The 22147-nt window shown below is 47.0% G+C and overlaps 1 protein-coding gene across 7 annotated transcripts in view; it reads right to left on the bottom strand.

The window, feature by feature from the left end:
• Positions 1-22147, bottom strand: part of LOC115100599 (E1A-binding protein p400-like) — a 274887-nt gene that overhangs the window by 173109 nt on the left and 79631 nt on the right. For all 7 annotated transcript variants that reach the window (XM_029619158.1, XM_029619157.1, XM_029619159.1 and 4 more), the window contains one exon: positions 12524-12613. In XM_029619158.1, coding sequence (XP_029475018.1) covers positions 12524-12613 — 90 coding nt within the window. The remainder of the gene's footprint in view (positions 1-12523; positions 12614-22147) is intronic.

The raw sequence follows: 22147 nt of genomic DNA, 5'->3' as shown, positions 1-22147 counted from the left end.
ACCCGCGAGCCCATTTAAATTTTTTTTTTAACTTTTTTTTAACTTTTGGGACTTCCAACTTAATATCGTCATGATATTAAGTCGGAGGGTGCACAGAAAAGCAGTTTTTACTGCTTTTCTGGCACTTTCCCGGCGCCGGCAGAAATTAACACCAGCCTTTGTGTAGGCGCTAATTTCTTAAAGTAAAATGTGTGGCTTGGCTGCACATTTTACTTACTGTATCGCGCAGGAATGACTAATAGGCTCATCAACATGCATTTACATGTTGCGGGCGCCGTTAGTCTCGGGGGGGGGGGGTTGGACGCGCTTTTTCGACGCACTATTACCCCTTACTGACTAAGGGGTTAAGCTAGCGCGTCAAAAACGCGTGTCCAAATGCCGGTTAACAGTTTGCTCCACCAGAGCGCACTGTACTGTATTGGCCTGATAGTAACATAGTAATGATGGCAGAAAAAGACCAAAATGGTCCATCTAGTCTGCCCAGCAAGCTTCCCAAGGTAGTAACTGCCGTTCCGTGCAGGTTACTCCCATGTTTCTCTTAGATTTAGCTTTATTTATTCTCTTCCTCTAGCCTTTCAGGGATCCACAGTGTTTATCCCATGCCCCTTTGAAATCCTTCACAGTTTTAGTCTTCACCACTTCTTCCAGAAGGGCATTCCAGGCATCCACCACCCTCTCAGTGAAGAAATATTTCCTGACATTGGTTCTAAGTCTTCCTCCCTGGGGTTTCAAATCATGACCCCTAGTTCTACTAAATTGTTTCCAATGGAAAAGGTTTGTTGACGACCTTGGATCATTAAAACCTTTCAAGTATCTGAAGATCTGTATCATGTCTCCCCTGCTCCTCCTCTCCTCCAGGGTATACATATTCAGGTTCTTCAGCCTCTCCTCATAAGTCATTTGATGGAGACCACCCACAATTTTAGTCTCCCTTCTCTTAACCCCTCCATCCTGTCTCTGTCTCCTTCGAGATACGGTCTCCAGAACTGAACACAGTACTCCAGGTGAAGCCTCACCAAGGACCAGTACAAGGGGATTATCACTTCCCTTTTCTTACTAGATATTCATGCAGCCCAGCATTATTCTGGCTTTGGCTATAGTGGTGTCACACTGCTTCGTCGACTTCAGATCTTTAGACACTATCACCCCATGGTCTCTCTCCTGCTCTGTGCACATCAGCCCTTCACCCCCCAATGCATATAGTTCTTTTGGATTACCATGCCCCAGATGCATGACTCTGCATTTCTTGGCATTGAATCTCAGCTGCCATATGTTCGACCACTCTTCCAGCTTCCTTAAATCCCCTCTCATTCTCTGTACTCCTTCCAACGTGTCCATTCTGTTGTAGATCTTAGAATCATCTGCAAACAGACAAACTTTACCTTCTAACCCTTCCGCAATATCGCTCACAAAGATGTTGAACGGAACTGGTCCCAACACCGATCCCTGTGGCACTCCACTTAACACCGTTCTCTCTTCAGAGTAGGTTCCATTTACCATCACTGTTGTCTTCTATCTGTCAACCAGTTTGTAATCCACGCCAACACCTTGGAGCTGACTCCCAAGCTTCTCATTTTGTTGATGAGTCTTCTATGTGGGACTGTATCAAAAGCTTTACTAAAATCCAAGTAAATTACATCGAGCGCTCTTCCCTGATCCAGTTCTTTAGTCACCCCATCAAAGAAATCAATTAGATTCGTCTGACAGGACCTTCTTCTAGTGAATCCATGCTGTTTCTGATTGAGCAACCCACCGGATTGTAGATAGTTCACTATCCTTTCTTTCAGCAGAGTCTCCATTAATTTTCCCACCACCGAGGTGATGCTCACTGGCCTGTAGTTTCCAGCCTCTTCTCTACTCCCACTCTTGTGAAGTGGGACCACCACCATTCTTCTCCAGTCACTAGGCACTACACCCTTTTCCAAAGGTCTATTGAGCAGGTCACACAGTGGACCCGCCAGCCCATGTCTGAGTTCCCTCAGTATTCTGGGGTGAACCTCATCAGGCTCCATGGCTTTGTCCACGTTCAGTTTTCTTAGTTTTTCCCATACATTCTCTTCTGTAAATGGAGTTTCGTCTACTTCACCCCCTTCTACAGTCTTGATAACAAGTGATGGTCCTTCTCCAGCGTCTTCTTTTGTGAACACTGAACAGAAGTATTTTTAAATATATCCAAAGCAAGAAACCTGTGAGGGAGTCGGTTGGACCATTAGATGACCGAGGGGTTAAAGGGGCTCTTAGGGAAGATAAGGCCATTGCAGAAAGACTAAATGAATTCTTTGCTTCCGTGTTTACTAGTGAGGATGTTGGGGAGATACCAGTTCCGGAGTTGGTTTTCAGGGGTGATGAGTCAGACGAACTGAACGAAATCACTGTCAACCTGGAAGATGTAGTAGGCCAGATTGACAAACTAAAGAGTAGCAAGTCACCTGGACCGGATGGTATGCATCCCAGGGTACTAAAGGAACTCAAAAATGAAATTTCTGACCTATTAGTTAAAATTTGTAACCTATCATTAAAATCATCCATTGTACCTGAAGACTGGAGGGTGGCCAATGTAACCCCAATATTTAAAAAAGGCTCCAGGGGTGATCCGGGTAACTATAGACCAGTGAGCCTAACTTCAGTGCCGGGAAAAATAGTGGAAACTATCCTCAAGATCAAAATTGTAGAGCATATAGAAAGACATGATTTAATGGGACACAGTCAACATGGATTTACCCAAGGGAAGTCTTGCCTAACAAACCTGCTTCATTTTTTTGAAGGGGTTAATAAACATGTGGATAAAGGTGAACCGGTAGATGTAGTGTATTTGGATTTTCAGAAGGCGTTTGACAAAGTCCCTCATGAGAGGCTTCTACGAAAACTAAAAAGTCATGGGATAGGAGGCGATGTCCTTTCGTGGATTACAAACTGGTTAAAAGACAGGAAACAGAGAGTAGGACTAAATGGTCAATTTTCTCAGTGGAAAAGGGTAAACAGTGGAGTGCCTCAGGGATCTGTACTTGGACCGGTGCTTTTCAATATATATATCAATGATCTGGAAAGGAATACGATGAGTGACGTTATCAAATTTGCAGATGATACAAAATTATTCAGAGTAGTTAAATCACAAGCAGACTGTGATACATTACAGGAGGACCTTGCAAGACTGGAAGATTGGGCATCCAAATGGCAGATGAAATTTAATGTGGACAAGTGCAAGGTGTTGCATATAGGGAAAAATAACCCTAGCTGTAGTTACACGATGTTAGGTTCCATATTAGGAGCTACCACCCAAGAAAGAGATCTAGGCGTCATAGTAGATAATACATTGAAATCGTCAGCTCAGTGTGCTGCAGCAGTCAAAAAAGCAAATAAAATGTTAGGAATTATTAGGAAGGGAATGGTTAATAAAACGGAAAATGTCATAATGCCTCTATAATCGCTCCATGGTGAGACCACACCTTGAATACTGTGTACAATTCTGGTCGCCGTATCTCAAAAAAGATATAGTTGCAATGGAGAAGGTACAGAGAAGGGCAACCAAAATGATAAAGGGGATGGAACAGCTCCCCTATGAGGAAAGGCTGAAGAGGTTAGGGCTGTTCAGCTTGGAGAAGAGACGGCTGAGGGGGGATATCATAGAGGTCTTTAAGATCATGAGAGGTCTTGAACGAGTAGATGTGACTCGGTTATTTACACTTTCGAATAATAGAAGGACTAGGGGGCATTCCATGAAGTTAGCAAGTAGCACATTTAAGACTAATCGGAGAAAATTCTTTTTCACTCAACGCACAATAAATCTCTGGAATTTGTTGCCAGAGGATGTGGTTAGTGCAGTTAGTGTAGCTGGGTTCAAAAAAGGTTTGGATAAGTTCTTGGAAGAGAAGTCCATTAACTGCTATTAATCAAGTTTACTTAGGGAATAGTCACTGCTATTAATTGCTTCAGTAGCATGGGATCTTCTAGGTGTTTGGGTAATTGCCAGGTTCTTGTGGCCTGGTTTGGCCTCTGTTGGAAACAGGATGCTGGGCTTGATGGACCCTTGGTCTGACCCAGCATGGCAATTTCTTATGTTCTTATGTTCTTATTTGTTTAATATTTCTGCTAATTCATCATCTGTCTCCACCCACTGATCCTTATCCCCTTTCAATTTCACTATACCACTATGTACATTAGAGACATTATCCCCGTTAGTGAGCACTAGGTCAAGTAAAACTCTCTCCCTTGTGGGTTCCATTACCATTTGTTTGAACAGAGTCCCTTGCAGGGCATCCACTATCTCTCTACTTCTGTTAGATTCTGCAGAAGGGATACTCCAGTCCACGACTGGCAGATTAAAATCACCAACAATCAACTCTTCTCCCTTTTTTCCCACCTTTATGTCTTTGATCAGATCTCTGTCTAGTTCTTCCATCTGATTTGGAGGCCTGTACATCCCTCCAGTAAAAATGGATGTACTGTCATCTTTTTTTAGGGTGGCCCATAATGCTTCTTCTCCACCCCACTTTCCTTGCAGTTCAGTTGCTTGGATATTATTTTTGACATAAAATGCTACTCCTCCCCCTTTTTTGACCTTTCTGTCATTCCTTAACAAGTTATAGCCCGGTATGTCCATATCCCAGTCATGAGAATCCGTGAACCATGTCTCAGTGACAGCCACAATGTCCAAGTCTGCCTCCACCATTAAGGCCTGCAGGTCTGGGATTTTATTGCCCAAACTGCGAGCATTTGTAGTCATAGCTTTCCAATTTTTTCCCCTTGCTATGTTGCACTTCCTAAGAACTTTTTGTTTTTTTGAGCTGATTGATGTTATTTTCCCTTTGCATGACCGTCACAGGTCTTTTTCTGCCAGAACCTACTGTTATCTGACTGATTCTGGGTTTCTTAATCCTGGATGGCTGATAATTCTGTGGGAGTGCTCCCTTAGATGGATCAGCTCCATTTTCATTTTAGACAGCTGAAGGCAAAAGGGACAGCCTTTGGTTCTCCAAATTATGGGCCTTGGGACATAAGCACCACAATTGTTGTATTGAGTTAAAGCCATTCTCTCTGATTAATTAAAATCCTAAAGATAAGGTAAGGTATGGTTAGTCCCTAGCAATGATTTTTTATAGGAATTTGAACTAAAAGTGTGTGTTATCCAGTAAAGATTAATAGGCAGAGTATGCAAACCAAATTAACAAGCAATATGGCAGTATAAGTTATATCTAGGTTGTAAGGAACTACTAAGTAATTGGGGATGAGGTAATTGAAGCTAAGGAACTGTGTGTTCAGATGCAATACTTGGCACTAGAAATCTGACAAAATGGCTCTCTCTCAAGTTTCAGTTTCATTTCTGCCCCTTTCTAACAGACAGGGCATAATCTTTGGCAAATGTTAAGCCCTAGTACATTAAGCACAGGTAAACAAAATTGCACTTAGCTTCAGCAAGGCTCTGGCTCATGAAGATCCCAGCTCCAAAATGATTCAGTTCCCCAGCACATGACTGTGGCAAACCAAATCAAATTAGTCCCACCCGCACTAACACTGGCTGAGGAACTGTTTGTTCAGATGTAATACTTGGCATTAGAAATCTGACAAAATGGCTCTCACTTAGGTTTCAGTTTCAATTCTGCCCCTTTCTAACAGACAGGGCACAATCTTTGGCAAATGATAAGCCCTAGTACATTAAGCACAGGTAAATAACAAAACAAAATTGCACTTAGCTTCAGCAAGGCTCTGGCTCATGAAGATCCTCACTCCAAAATGATTCAGTTCCCCAGCCATGAGACTGTGGCAAACCAAATCCAATTAGTCCCACCCCCACTAACACTGGCTAAGGAACTGTTTGTTCAGTTGTAATACTTGGCACTAGAAATCTGACAAAATGGCTGTCTCTCAGGTTTCAGTTTCAATTCTGCCCCTAACAGACAGGGCAAGATCCAAACTCCAGAAAAATGTCATAACCTTTCATCATTTGGACACTGCACTTTAAGGACAACCAAACAAAAGTGTTGAGACCATGATTAACCATTGTGGGTTGGGTACTATGACCTACACCCTCAAATTCAGATGAGAATATCTTTCAGAAAGATTTTTATCCATTACAGTTTATTTAAGACTAGGATACAATTTTCATGTTTTTCTATGTTTTGACTTGTGGGGTCGTTCACCTCTGCATGCTGCTTTATAATTGATATAGCTGTATTATCCGCACACCAATTTGATTTATTTTATTAGCCAAAACACTAGACAGATAGAACCAATTTCTTTTATTTTTTTTTATTATTTAAAGTTTTATTAGCAAATATAATAAGAAACTTGAGGACAATATAACAAATACAGAATGTAACACCAATATGAACAAGAACAGCATGATTTCCGTATCACAAAAGAATGTCTACGTGCTAGCTACAAATTGTATACTGTATGTGTTAAGACCGGATGGTTTTAGTGTGCCCATGGGCCTCAGCCCGACCCAGGCCATCCCGGACCGGACCAAGGGTTGACAGTGGCTCCGCATGGCTGGACGCTCTACCCTCTGCCAGGTCGGCAAGCTCCCATGGCCAAACATCTGAGGATGTTGGAAGGTGAATGGTCCTCCGACCATTCCGGCCCCTTTCGGACCTGCTGCGAGCAGCATGGAGCAGCAGGCCTGGCCTGAGGTTGAGGGCAGACGGGCCTTGACAGGAAGACGTGGAAACAGTTGATGCAGCGGCATCCAAGACGATTCGAGGATGGTGCAAACGGCACTCAAGACGAAGACACTTGGCAGGATTGATGCAGACGGCATCCGAAGCAGGAAACATGGCGGGGTTGATGCAGAAGGCATCCAAGGCAAGACACTGGACATCAAGGCAGACACCGGACATGGACATTGGCACTGTCTCTCAGGGCGCCCTACTCAGGCCACCCGCGGGACTGAGTCACGGACCACCCTGTCTGTTACGCGCCCTACACAGCCCCAAGGCTGGTCACGGACCACGACAGGAGCGGGACAGCACAGGAACACACAATAGGCTTGACGGCTCCAGAGCACAGGACAACCGTCCACCGGCAGCCTAGTCCACCCAGGGACTACATCTGGGGGACCCCCGGCCTACCGGACCAGAAGGCTCTAGAGCACAGACGAGGCTTGGAGAAGGAGCGAACATCCAGGAAGGCAGGAACATACGGACGAGGAACTGTGATGAGACATCTGGACGTGGACCTCAGGCGCAACACCAAGACGGGAACATGGAGAAGGCAGACAAGACGTGGAGCTCCAAGGAGAAGACCTTACATGGGCCCTGGCAGGCAGGAGCCTCCAGGGTGAAGACACGGAGACGATGCAAGGCCAGGAAGAACTGACGGAGCAGCCCTATATAGGGCTCAAGCAAGAAACAGTTCTTGAGGTGGGGCCCAGACACTTCCTGTGTCTGGCCCTTTAAATACTGAAGAGAGACGCGGCCGCGCGTCTAAGAAGCAGAGCAGGGCTGTGCAGGACCGCGGACAGCGGCCTGCACAGCGTCTAGCGTCAGACGCTGAAACAAGGCAGGGCTGAGCCTGGGAGCAGGCTCCAACGAAAGCAGCGGCTCCAGCCGCTGCAGGAGGCCCCGGGGGGCGGCTCCTGCCGCTACTCGAGCCCGGGGCTTCTGCGGCCTCCAGCCGCGAAGATGAGAATCACGTCGGGGGCGTCCCAGCCCCAAAGACAGCCGCAGCTCCGGCCGCGGAGAGGAAGAAAAGTCCCGGTCGGCCTCCGGGCCGCGTGGGCAGGCCGAGGGCGGTGTCCTGCCGCCTCGGCGAAGATTACAGTGTGGGGTGAGTCCGTGCCTGCTCGCGGGGGGACCCGCAGGCAGCGCATTCATAACAGTATGGTTATAGACCATAACCCCAAGCTAGAATACAGGACCATCAGTATGGCTACCAGGTCTCTCCCTACCCTGTGCACTCTCCCCCACCCCCATTCCCACTTTTCTTCATGGGGGGGCCTTTCCATCCTCATTATATATAAGAATCAGTGGAGTCCACATTCTATAAAATTTGGGTAAGGTATCTCTTCTGAGGGCTGTTAGTTTCTCCATATAGTGTATTTGTCGCAATTTACCATATAACTGTGTTAAAGTCGGTGGATCCGTGAATTTCCACTGGGCTGCAATCAGCAGTCTAGCAGCAGTAGTAAGAAAAAGAAACATTTTCTGCAGTCTGGGACACTGCCACCACATGTGCCAGTAAGTGCCAATCTGAGAACACTGCCGCCAATAAAGTGGGGATCTGCCCAGGAGCCATCTTGCCACTCACGCTGGGGAGTAATGCCATCTATATAGGAATTTGTACCGGTTTTCCATCATGGACGCGGACATCGAGAAATGGCCCAAGGTCCCAAAGCATTCCTCCCATTTAGCTCTATCCCACTGAACTCCCAGGTCCCTTTCCCACACCAGCAGGTGGGCTGCTCTCCCTTCCACAATATGTAGCAGCAATTGGTATACCTTGGAGATCCCTTTCTGAAGGTGTCCCGCCAACAGGCAATACCCTTCAAACACCGAGCGAGGGTTGGGTAAATCTTGACGTGGTCCCTGAGTACCCAAAAAATGTCGGAGTGGTGCATACGCTAAAAAGTCCTTGTTTGTTAATTGAAACTTTTTCTGTAGCTCCACAAATGGGACCATCCCTTGACGCCAAACTTGGCCCAAATGCGTTAACCCCCGAGCTTCCCATCACCGAAAAGCCTGGTTCCTCTGGCCCTCACTAAAATCCCGAAGATATCGTATATGGGACAGAGCGTAGTATTGTTTGGTGCCAATCAGTTTATTTTTCCATTTCCTCCAAAACAACAAGGAAGTATGGGTAACTCACAGGAAAGGACTTTAAATCCCTGTGGGTGCTTGTCATAGGCCAAAATAGGGCGTGGAGTGGAGTGGGGTGGGGTGGGGTCGTTCCCCCCCCCCCCCCAATTCCCGTTCTATCTCAACCCACTGCTTAGGAGATTGTAAGTCATGGCATTCAATAACGGATTTTAGTTGCGCGGCCACATAATAATGCAATAAAAAGGGCAAACCTAAACCTCCATCTATCCGTGCTTTATAGTTTACCTGGCAGGAGACTCTTGGAGGTCGTCTACACCAAATGAAGGTGAATAATTTACGCTGTAGCGGTCTCAGGTCCCCTGCCGGAAAGGGACAGGGCAGAACTTGAAACAATTATCCTATTTTTGATAGGAGATGCATTTTGATCGCGGTCATCCATCCAAACCACGGTCCCATCTATCTAAATCAAAACTGATTTTAAATCTAATCTAAAACAAAAATTTTAAATCTAATCTAAAAAAAAAAAACAAAAAAAATCTAATCTAAAACAACAAAACTGAGATCCTAATCATCAATCAAGACATCAACATCAAACTTCTAAACCCAGCTGACCTACTCAACTCATCCACTCCCATATTAAATCACTCACCACATGTTCGAGATCTAGGTATCATGCTAGACAATCAGCTCAATTTTAAAAAATTCATAAGCACAACCACCAAAGACTGTTTTTATAAGTTACAAGTCTTAAAAAAATTGAAGCCTCTTCTTTATTTCAACAATTTTCGGATGGTCCTACAAGCCATTATTCTATCAAAAGTCGACTATTGCAATTCGCTTCTCTTTGGCCTTCCATATTCATCCATCAAACCCCTCCAAATGCTACAGAACTCTGCAGCCAGAATCCTTACCAATACGAATAAAAGAGATCACATCACCCCCATTCTCAAGCTCCTCCACTGGCTGCCTATAAAGCAAAGGATCCTATATAAAGTACTCACCGTAATTCATAAATCCATTCACAATATCTCTCCTCTTCAATTATGTAACCAACTACGCCCTCACTCCTCCTCTAGACCCATCAGAGGAGCATATAAAGGCACACTCTATGTACCTTCAACAAAATCCTCGCATCATAAACGTGCCATATCTACAGCAGGCCCCATTCAATGGAATGCGCTCCCACCAGACATTCGGCTTGAGTTCTGCCACTCTTCATTCAAAAAAAAACTTAAAACCTGGCTCTTTAGCCAAGCTTTTCCAGGACCATGATCTTCATTTTTTCCCCTCCAACCAGCAAGAACATATCTTCTTCACAAACCCCCATTTTCCATACCACTACCTACTTCGGTATCTAATCTCTTGCTGCAGGACACTTGAGACTTTCTCACTTATACGTTATAATTTTTATGCTCAATAAGACCTGTCAACTTAATTGTTTAAGTCTTTTTTTTTTTTTTTTTTCTCCTTTATCTTTTGGTCATCAATGTTACGTTATTGTTAAATTTTGAACTTATGTACACTGTTCCAAGTTTCATAACCTTATTCTATGTAATGCCTTTTGGCAATTTTCATGTTCTGTTTCAATGTAAACCGATGTGATCTTTATTTCATATAGGAACACCGGTATATAAAAATCTAAAAATAATAAAAAATAAATCACTCATTAATGTGTGAATTAAGGGCTTATAATTCTGGGAGATTAACTGAGATAGATCCAAACTTAAATTGACCCCCAGATATATATTGGGCCTGGCGTCCACCGAAACGGGAACTCACATTTACCCACCCTCAAAAGGCCATCAGTAAAATGTACCGGGAGAATTTCCGATTTGTCCAGGTTAATCCAGAACCCCAACACCCTGCCATAATGCTCGATCATGGATAGGACCCTGGATATAGAAACCATAGGTTTGGTGAGTGATAGAATAACATCATCCATGTAGAGCGTGATCTTATGTTGCTGCCCTCTACAACGAAGCTCGTACACATCCCCTGCTCTCCCTGGGCTCTCCAAGGGTTCCAAGCTGAGAGCAAAGAGGAGCAAGGAGAGCGGGCAGCCCTGCCTCGTTCCCCGCCTGATCATAAATGGCACCGTATAACTATGATTGACCTTTATACATGCAAGGGGAGCATTGTATAACGCCTTGATAGAACCAATTTCACGGTTCTTAAAACTCTGGAGTGTCCAGCATGGATTCTGCATATTATGGGTGTATCTGACATCTTTTGCTTTCAGCACCTGGGTTTATTTAAACTTTATACATCTCTGGATACAGACAGCTGGGGGAAGCAGCATGGTAACGAGAAGGACACAAAGGAAAGTTTATTGGAGAAATTACTTACCTGATAATTTTGTTTTCCTTAGTGTAGACAGATGGACTCAGGACCAATGGGTTATGTGCTCCCCTACTAGCAGATGGAGACAGAGTCAGGTTTCAAAGCTGATGTCACCTTAGAAATACTCCTGCAGTGATCTCAGCCATTCAGTATTCTCTTCAAAAGCCATTGTGAGGGCGGATCTAAGATGGCCTTCCTGTAGCAGAGTGTTACGTTTAAGCTCCAAAGGACAGAATTTAAAAGCTTTTCCTGCAGCAGCTTTTTCAATTATGGGACAAAAGTGCAAACCGAGAGGTGAGCCTTACTCTGCAGCCACTCCAACCACCTCAGTCGCCGGTCCTATGGATGCACACGTGGTGCGAAAAGACCTGAACGCAGAAGCTCAGCCGCTGGAGAGAGTGGGGAGAGGAAGTAGAGCTACCCTCACTCCTAGGCTCGTTATCACCTTTGAACACTGTTCAAGGAACTCCACCCGGGAATCCGGCCGCAATTTGGGGTCCTCCAGAGTCGGGAGACCAGCCGTCAGACCAAGGAGTTTACCGGCGGAGCTCAGCAGGGCATGACAAAGGAGAGACTGCGACCTTGAGCCCAGGAATACCAACGGGGCAGACCGGGGAAGAAGAAGGTGCACTGCTGGGGGAAACTGGAGGAGCAGAAGGAAGTACCCCCGAAAGATCGATGCCAGCTGCTGTAAGGCCAGCTGTATTCACCCTAGAAACTATATGGGAGACAATAGTGGATTTGAAAGTCTCTAACATGTCACAAATAAAATCTTTAAGTGACTCGGAAAAAGAACTGGAGGATAAAGTTAAGGTTGTGGTTAATTCGCATGTGGTTATGGAGCAGCAGATTATGACCAACAGAGAACAAATTAAGAATATTCAGCTAACCCAGAATGTTATTATAAAAAAAAGGAAGAACATTTCAATGAAATTGGAATAGTTGGAAAATGCAATTAGAAGTAAAAATTTAAGATTCATTAATTTTCCACAGATTTCATTAATTCCCCCGAGAGATATATTTAAAAGGTATCTCCATGAAGTGTTACATATTGGGGAAACAGAAATACCACCTATTTCGAAGATTTTTTATCTTCCTAAGTTAAAGAGAACAGCGGAACAAAATGGAGGACTAACATCTTTAGTTCCTGCTGCTGAAGTGCCTCTGAATATTTCTACTTTTTTAGAGACTTCTGACACTGAGCTTGCGACACCAGCTACCTTGATTGTGTATTTAATGTTAGAACCAGATAGAGAATGGCTATTAAAATGTTGTCTTAGACATAGAAATGATCAGTTTCTAGGTTTCTAGGAAAGCAGGATTTAAGATTAAGTATGGTGATAGGGCCTCAGGGTTTTTTGTTTTTTTTTAATTAATAAACAGAAATGAGTGTGAAGCCTTGAGCTCATCCAAACATCGCACCTGCCTACCTTCTTTGGCCAAATCTGACAGTTCCGTTAGACGATCTACTATTCCTTCTCTGCTCTCCTGCTCGTCAATTGTTTCTTCTTCATCTTCAGCTAAAAAAATGTTTCAACAATATAAGTTCAACTACTGCAAAATAAACAAGTCAATGTAACAAAAGTGCATAGATTGCAGACTGAAGATACCAAGACATCAACCTTCTAACAGAGAGCTGGAACTGCCCAATACAGGAAAACTGGTTCTTACCTGCTAATTTTCATTCCTGGAATACCACAGATCAGTCCAGACAAGTGGGTTTTGCATCCCTACCAGCAGATGGAGGCAGAGAACGAAGCACTTTTCAGGCGCTGCTACTTAAAAGAGTGCCACTTGCAGTCCCTCAGTATTGACCTGTACCCAAGCCAATGAAGAGCCCCATATGAAAAACAACTCCCTCCTAGGGCGAACATTTTATCCCAGGTTGGAAACGCTTGAACTGGAGCCCACAAGTCCATCATGACATAGAAAATTAAACATTTGCCAGTCCAATGGGTCCAAGTATTTACAAATTTGAGCTCTGTTCTTACTCCCCAAAAACTACAATAGTGTCTTTCGGAACTGATCTGTGGTATTCCAGGAACGAAAATTAGCAGGTAAGAACCAACTTTCCTTTCCTGTTCATACTCCAGATGCGTTCAGACAAGTGGAATGTACCCAAGCTCCCCTACACTAGGCGGGAACCCGAAAGTCCCGCTCGCAGAATGCTCTCTCCAAAACTCACCTCCTCTGGTGCCCGCACATGCAACTGGTAGTGCCTAGTGAAAGTGTGAAGAGAAGACCATGTGGCTGCCCTACACATCTTCTGTGGCAATACCAACTGACATTCCGCCAAAGAGGTTGCTTGCGCTCTAGTCGAATGTGCCCGCAACCCCTCCGGGGCCCATCTGCCTCTTACAGAGATGGGTGGAAAAAATAGCCTCCCTTTAATCACCGAGTAATCATAGACTTAGTTACTTTAATCTGTTTCTTTTCACCCTCGAACAAGAGAAGCAGATGATTTGACCAACGGAAACTGTTATTGATCTTAAGATAATGCAACAGAGTCCGACACATGGCCAATAAGTGAAGCTCCCGCGCATGCTCTCCCTCCCCAGACAAATTCAGAAAGGCCAGCAACTCTACTTTCTGACTAAGGTGGAATGAAGACATAACCTTTGGCAAAAAGCATGGTACCATATACAAAGACATGCCATCCACAGAGAACCTTAGAAATGGTTTTCTACAGGATAAAGCCTGAAGCTCTGAAATTCTTTTGGCTACACAAATCACCACCAGAGAAACTGCTTTCAGAGTGAGTTCCTTCAATGAAGCCTTCCTTAAAGGCTGAAATGGGGATCACAAAGACCTCTTAGAACCTGAATACCAAATTAAGGTTCCAAGGAAGATATACGCCTCAGACTGGAAGTCACAAATGTTTGTCCCCCTTGAGAAAACACACAATATCTGGATGAGAAGCTAATGGATTTTCCTGCAACTTCCCTTGAAGGCATCCCAAAGCTACCACTTGTACCCGAAGTGAATTTGCCAAGCCCTGTTGCAAAAAGGCCAAGATGTGTGGAATATTCACCTGCAATAGATCTAGCTGCTGTTCCACACACCAGGCCTCAAATACTCTCCACACCCTGACATAAGCCAGAGAAGTGGCTGGTCTCCGGGCCTGAAGCAACATAGCAATAAACAAATCTGAGTTCCTTTTCGATCTTAAATGTCGCCTCTCAAAAGCCAAGCCGCAAGACAACAGCAATCCATTTGATTCAAGAAGATAGGTCCTTGCCTGAGCAGATTTTGCAGATAAGTGAATCTAATTGGTACGTCTACAGCGAGCTGAACCAGATCCACAAACCACAAATGCCGCAGCCACTCTGGCACCACCAACACCACCCCTGCCTAGATGTCGCTTTATGTGCCTTAACACACGACCTATGAGTGGCAGAAACATATACAGTTGAATACCTGCTGGCCATGGAAGAACCAGAGCATCGATCCCTTCGGCCCCTGCCTCGCTCCTGCGACTGAAGAATCTCATCGCTTTGGCAGCTGTGAGATGCCATCAGATCCAAACGGAGACTGCCCCACCTGGTCCGGGTGAGGTCGAAGTCCTCCTCTGACAACTCCCATTCTCCCAGATCCAACTGCTGCCTGCTGAGAAAATCTGCCTGAATGGTGTACACTTCTGCCACATGTGAAGCTGCAATCCCTTCCAGGCACTGCTCTGCCCAGAAAATAATTCCTGGGTTTCTAGGGCCACTGCTTGACTCTTCATCCCACCCTGACGAATGATATATTCCACCATTGTTGCATTGTCCGAAAACACTCTCACCATTCATCCCCGAATCTGAGGGAGGAATTCTATCAACACCTTGCGAAATGCCCTCATTTCCAAACGACTGATGGATCAGGATGCTTCTGATGACGACCACCGTCCTTGGGCCATTTGCCCCTGACAAACCACCCCCAACCTCGGAAGCTGGTATCTGTGGTCACCACCACCCAGTCCAGAATCTCCAGACCAGACCCCCTCTCCAAATTGGATCACGATACCCACCATGAGAGACTGGATCTGGAGACCCCCTGCAGCGGCAAAGACTGATGAAACTCCTCCAACAACAGATCCCAACAGGACAGTAGCACTTTCTGGAGTGGACGCATGTGAGCAAAGGCCCATGGCACCAAATCTAGGGAATCCAGAACCTGCAGATAGCCCTAGGCAATGGGCACCAGCATTTGTAGAAGCTGAAACACCTTTGTCTGTAGTTTCAGAATCCTCTATGAAGTAATAAACACCTTGCCTATTCAGATATCAAATCTCACCCCCAAATATTCCAAGGACTGGGCCAGCATCAGATGATTCTTTGCTAGGTTTACAACCCAGCCCACAGATCGCGTCATCTCTAGGACCCTCTGAACTGACTAACAACACTCTCTCTCCGATTTCACCTGGATAAGCCAATCGCCCATATAAGGGTGAACCAGAACCCATTCTTTCCATAGCGCAGTCACCACCACAACCATCACTTTCGTGAAAGTCCACGGAGCTATTGCCAACCCGAGGAAACTGGAAATGCTGCCCTAGCACCATGAAGCGAAGAAACTTCTGATGGTCCGCATATATGGGAATGTGCAAACAGGTCTCTATCAAATCCAATGAGGCCAGTAAGTTCCCTTGCCGGACTGCCACTATCACCGTTCGCAATGTCTCCATCCAGAAGCATGGAACTTGCAGAGCCACATTGACCTTCTGAAGATCCAAGATGGGCTAAAAGGTATCCTCCGTTTTGGGAAGCACAAAATAGATCAAATACCTCTCTCGATTCTGCCACTATTGTTTCCAGACAGCTGATTGACCAGGACGTTTCCACCGGTGACCACTACCCTTGGGGTTGCAGATCCATGACATATCACTCCCCAACTGCTGAGATTGGCATCCGTGGTCACTACCACCCAGTCCGGAATTTCCAGATCCATTCCTTTCTCCAAACTGGGACACGACAGCCACCACGAAAGACTGGACCTGGATTCCTCCTGGAGTGGGAACGATAACTGAAATTCCTCAGACAACAGATTCTAATGGGATAGGAGTGCCTTCTGAAGAGGATGATTGTGAGCAAAGGCCCATGCACCAAATCTAGTGTAGAGGCCATGGAACCTAGCAATGTAAATAATCCCAGACTTTGGGGACTAGCAGATCCCACAGGATGAACCACTTGTGACTGCAACTTAATCACCCTTTCCGGGGTAAGAAACACCCTGCCTAACTGGGTGTCAAATTGCGCTTCCAGATAATTCAAGGACCTGGATAGCTCCAGATGGCTCTTCACCAGCCCAAAGACCTTAGATGCTGTCACTCATCAAATGGATCAGTGACACTCTACCTCCGACTTTGACCAAATGAGCCAATTGCCCAGGTACACTAGTATCCCTTCCTTTCTGAGGGCCACTGCCACCACCACCATCACCTTCGTGAACGTTCTTGGTGCGATATCCAGTCCGAAGGGAAGAACTCGAAATTGAAAATGTTCTCCTAGCACCGTGAAATGAAGAAACTTCTGATGGTCTGCTCAGATGGGAATGTGGAGATATGTCTCCATTAGATCCAAGGAGGTGAGAAATTCCTCCTTGCGCACTACTGCAATTACTATCCACAATGCCTCCATCCTAAAGCGAGGCACCCGTAAGGCAACATTGATCTTTTGCAGATCTAGAATGAGCCGAAAAGAGCCTTCCTTCTTGGGAACCATGAAGTACACAAAATATTTTCCTCAACCATGCTCCTCCTGCGGCACCAGGATGATGGCTTCCAATAGCTGCAGCCGTTGAAGGGTGTCCCGCACCACCACCCACTTGCTGGGCGAAGCGCAACAGGACAAAACAAAGGCTTCTTTGAGGAGGCTTGAAAATTCTAAGGCGTAGCTGTCCCTTGTTACTTCCAGAACCTACTGGTCGGAAGTTACTCTGGTCCACTTCTCGTAAAAATGGGACAACCTTCCTCTGACAGCTTCCAGGGAAGAGTGGACCAGCCCAGCTTCATTGGATGGGTTTCGCACCTCTGGAACCCTGTCCAGAACTATCTCTGGCTGGCCTACGGGTCCCTCGAAAGGAATGCTGTCTTCCTGAACCTTGCTTCTGCATGGATCCGGAAGAACTTCTGTTGGAGCGAAATCTCATCTCATGGAAGCGAGCGTGCGGCGGAAAGGTCTTCTCATGTCCTTTATCATCTTTGGGCAATCTATTTCCTTTAGAATCCAAATGCTTCATCAGCTTCTCTAGATCCTCCCCATTCCTTTGAAGAGGAGATTACAAAGCTGTGCCTATGACCACACATCCGCTGACCAATTATGCAACCACAGGAGTCTTCAAGCAGTTACTGCGGACACCGTATTCCTGGCCAAAGTTAAAGCACCACATAGGTCACTCCCTGCCTCCAACCGAGCATCCTAGTCAGAATTAGCAGAGGTCCCCAATGCCTTCTCCTGTGCCTTCTGCACCCAGCACAAACAAGCTCTCTGCAGTAGAATAGCGCAGACCGCCACTCGAAGGCTCAGAGCCGAGACCTTAAACAGCCTTTTTAACAGGATCTCTAGCTTCCGGTCTTGGAAATCTTTCAACTCTGCCAACCCTGCCACTGGGATGGTTGTCTTCTTTGTCACCACTGACACCGCATATCCACCACTGGAAGATTCCAAAGCTTTAAGGCATCTTCCGGCAAGGGATACAACCTGGCCATAACCCTGGCCACTTTAAGTCCTGCCTCTGGGAAATCCCATTCCCGGTCAATCAGCTTCTTCACCTTCTTTGTCAAAGGGAAGGCCTTCAGCGGTCCACAGAGTCTGTCCAACACTGGGTTTACTCACTCGTCGTCTGAATCCTCCTGCGCAACCTTGATCTCCAGTTCTTCCTGGACCTGGGGGATAAGAGGACACAACTCCTCCTTATAGAATAACCTGACCACCCTAGGGTCATTCCACCGGGCCAGTCGCAGGATCCATGCCCTGACCAGCGCCCTGGTCAATATGCAGATCCCCCTGAGGATCGTTGCCATCAGAGTCTTCAGAGGAGTTCTCCTCCACTCTGATCCAAGCCCAAGAGGTGAAGAATGACCCCCGACCTTGGAGGTGCCTCAGCTCAAGGTTTCTTAGCTGTGCTTCGGGACTTCTGGGTGTCCGACTGCTTACCTGCCGCTTCCTTCTTGGCGAGGTAGGCCTCATGCAATAATACAAAATCCATCGCATTCTCTATCTTCTACAGCTGCCAGGTCCTCTCCTGGCTCTGCTGGCACCTCTCCATCTTCTCCAGATGCCTGCTGTACTGGAGAAAGCAGGGGAGAGGAGTCCCTGTACTCCCTATCTATGGCAGGCCTCCTGCAACGTGGAGCCAAAATGGCTGCCATCTCCTGCACACACATACCCCCCGGGGCCTCCTGGCAGGACCTCAGAACGGGTGAGGCATCTGCCTGCTGATTCCTCTGCCAAGGGTCTTTCGCCTCCAGAGGCACAGCAGGAATGCACTGAGGAGGGATCGCCTTCCTCCGCAGGCCCGACAGAATTTCCCATACTTGCGAGAGGCAGCATGATGAGCAATGTGGCCTGCAGCGAAAAATAACCCTGAGTGGGAGAGAAAAAAAACAGACGCTGTTCTGGGTGCTCCTGGCTGCTGCAGATGGCCGGTTTGAGTGAGAAGGCCTCAGGGGGAGCGAGGGAACCAGCAGCAGTGCCTGAAAAGTTTTTATTCTCTGCCTCCATCTGCTGGTAGGGATGCAAAACCCACTTGTTTAGACTGATCTGGGGTATGAACAGATGCTTTATCAATTCCTCCAAATTCTCTCCAAAGAGTAGTTGTCCCTTAAAGGGTAACGCTCCTAATTGAGACTTGGACTAAATATCCACTGGCCAGTTCCGCAACCAAAGAAGTCTCCTGGCCGAGACCGTTGACATCACTGTCCTAAAGGACTTCCTAATGAGGTCATACAACGCATGAGCACCATAGGCATTCACAGCTTCCAGCCACTCCGCCTGTTTCATCTCCTGAGAGGACATGGATTTGTCAGTCTGCAACTGCTGCACCCAACGCAGCCCAGCTCGAAGCATAAAACTGCTGCACACCGCAGCTCGTATACCGAGTACAGATACCTCAAAAATATTTTTTTTTGTTTGTTTTTAAGATGAACTTCGAGCTTCCTGACCTGAACATCTTTCAAAGCTGCAGAACCGGCCACCGGGATAGTGTCTTCTTAGTAACCACCGAGATGGAAGCATTCACCTTTGGGATTATCAGGAGCTCCAGAGTGTCCTAAGGTAACAGATACAATTTATCCGCTCCTCTGCCCACTTTCTGCTGCTCTGCTCACTTTCAAGCCAGTATCTAGAGTGTCCCACTCCCTGTCCACCAACCTTTTAACCAACTTGTGGAATGAAAAGGCCTTTGCTGGACCCCGTAAGCTATCCATGACTGGGTCCATGCCCTCCTAATCAGACTCCTCCTGCGGAACCTCATCCTGTCTCCCTCAGGGAAGGATACACCATTGGAGCCTATGGACCATGCTCTGAATCATCAGAGGAGACATCTTTGACCACCTGCTCTATGGACAGGGCTAGCTGAACCCTGGCAGATGCAGACGTTCCAGAGAGCTTGGATTTCCTTTTGAGTCATGGACCTTCTGATGTTCCTTGTTTGGAAATGAGCCACCCCAGGCTTTCCAGGCCAAATAAGGTCAGTGCAACAAGAGGGCAAAACCTGACTAAAAAGTAGATGAATCATCCAAACCTCCCCTAGGAGGTCATTATCCTCCCTTGACTGCCCCCCCCCCCCCACCCACCCACCCACCAGCCTCCTCAGGGCTCAGATCTGCCGGCAAAAGTGGAGGGGGGAGATCCCCCCCCCCCCCGGCAGCCACATCTGAGCAGACACGAAGAACTTCAAAATAGCTGCCATTCCCATGCCCATCGGGAACAGATCGACCTCTTCCCCCGATGCAGCCAAAGACAGCCCAGGCCCGTGCTGCCAAGTCGCCGCCTCCGTAGTCGCTCCCAATGTACCCTCTCTCTCAGAGAGGCACCAGGAACGCAGTCCAAGACCTCCCAGGCCCTCGCTGCTGAGTCGCCGCCTCCGCAATCACTCCCGATGTGATCTCTCTCCCAGAGAGGCACCGGGAATGCAGCCAAAGGCCTCCCAGGCCCTTGCTGACGAATTGCCGCCTCTGCAGTCACTCCCTATGCGTTCTCTCTCCCAGAGACGCATCAGGAACGCAGCCAAAGACCTCCCAGGCCGTTGCTGCTGATGCGCCGCGTCCACTTTTGCTCCCGATGTGACCTCTCTCCCAGAGAGGCATCGGGAGCACTGGCTGGTACGCGAAAAACGCATGTACATTTCCTCACATGCGGTGCATCAGCAACTGCATGGCATGCTGTGGCCCTGTGCAGAACGCACAGCACTGCCTCAAGCAGAAAAACACTAACTGAGGTGAAGATTAGCAGCAGGCTTTGCAAGTGTTCCTGGAGGCGAGGGAACTGGATCCACCAGCTGTCTGCCTCCCGGCATGAAAAGACTGAGCACCAAGGGTCCAAACCCCCTGCTTGTTCACCTCAAACCAGAAGGGAGGGCCCAACCAGAACCTACCAACCTCCTGGGAGTAAACTCCTTTATTTTTTCCTTTAAAGGCTCACTCTTGTTTGGGAGTGAGTTGGAGAAACTGGCCAGTAAGTGGGGCGAGTCTCCGGTGCCTCGGTTGTTGGAGAATAAGAAACAGTTACAGCACGCCTTTGGTATGAGGGGTCATTTCTGGGATTCCAGGCGTTTTTGTCCCTACAGAGGGACAGTCCTTTCGTCTCCTTCCCGAGTTTCCCAATAAAGGTTTGCCAACCCACCTTCCGGAACAGGAAATAGGGGGATGTCTCTCTCTCTTTTATCGGAGGTGGGTTGAGATCACGTCGGACCAGTGGCTCCTGGAGGTAATAAGCAAAGGGTATGCACTGGAATTTCACAGTATTCCTCGGGATGTGTTCATGGTGTCCCCTTGCCACTCCCTGCAGAAGAAGAAAGCAGTGGAGTTCACGCTTCAAAGGCTCCTCAGACTGAGGGCTGTGGTTCCAGTGCCCATGTCTCAGGAACGTATGGGTTGATATTCCATTTATTTTGCTGTGCCCAAGAAGAAGGGCTCCTTTCGTCCCATCTTGGATCTCAAGAGGTTCAACCATCACTTGAAGGTGACTCATTTTCGAATGGAAACTTTACGCTCTGCAATAATGGCAGTGCAGTTGGGAGAATTTCTGACCTCCTTGGATCTGTCAGAGGCTTACCTTCATATTTCCATTTGATTGGAACACCAACACTTTCTACGCTTTGTGGTGTTGGTGCCATTATCAGTTTTAGGCACTGCCTTTTGGTCTTGCCACCGCTCCCAGAACATTTTTCAAGATTATGATGGTGGCAGCAGTGGCTTTGCAAAAAGAAGGAATCCTGGTGCACCCATATTTGGACGACTGGCTGATTGAAGCCAAGTGTCAGGAAGAGAGCCGCATGGTGACACTCAAGGTGATCTCCTTATTGCAGGAGCTTGGTTGGGTAGTGAACCTAACCAAGAGCAATCTTCAACCATCCCAGTCATTGGAGTATCTGCAGAATCCGGTTCAACATGGGACAGGACAGAGTTTTCCTACTAGAAGTTCAGATCCAGAGATTCATGTCTCAAGTGCATCAGTTGATGAATACCATACGCACAACTGTGTGGTCCTCCCTACAGTACTTGGCTTGATGGCAGCTACCCGGGAAGTGGTGCCGTGGGCAAGGGTGCACATGCATCCTCTTCAATGCTCTCTGCTATCTCATTGGAACCCGCAGTCTCAGAATTATGCGGTTTGGCTCCACTTGCCGATGGAAATCTGCTCCCGCCTTCAGTGGTGGTTGCAGGAAGATCATCTGAGAAAGGGAGGTCTCTTGTCCTCTCTGGCCTGGTTGGTACTCATGACAGATGTGAGTCTCCATGGTTGGGGGGCTCACTGTCTGGAGTTAACTGCCCAGGGACACTTGAAGAATTCAGTTGGAACATCAATCGTCTGGAGACCGGGCGGTACGGCTGGAGTGGAATCATGCGGTTC

This window comes from Rhinatrema bivittatum, chromosome 11 (genome assembly GCF_901001135.1).
Source record: "Rhinatrema bivittatum chromosome 11, aRhiBiv1.1, whole genome shotgun sequence".
Lineage (NCBI taxonomy): Eukaryota > Metazoa > Chordata > Amphibia > Gymnophiona > Rhinatrematidae > Rhinatrema > Rhinatrema bivittatum.
The sequence above is the reverse complement of the archived record's forward strand: the minus strand, read 5'-3'. Positions and strand labels throughout refer to the sequence as shown.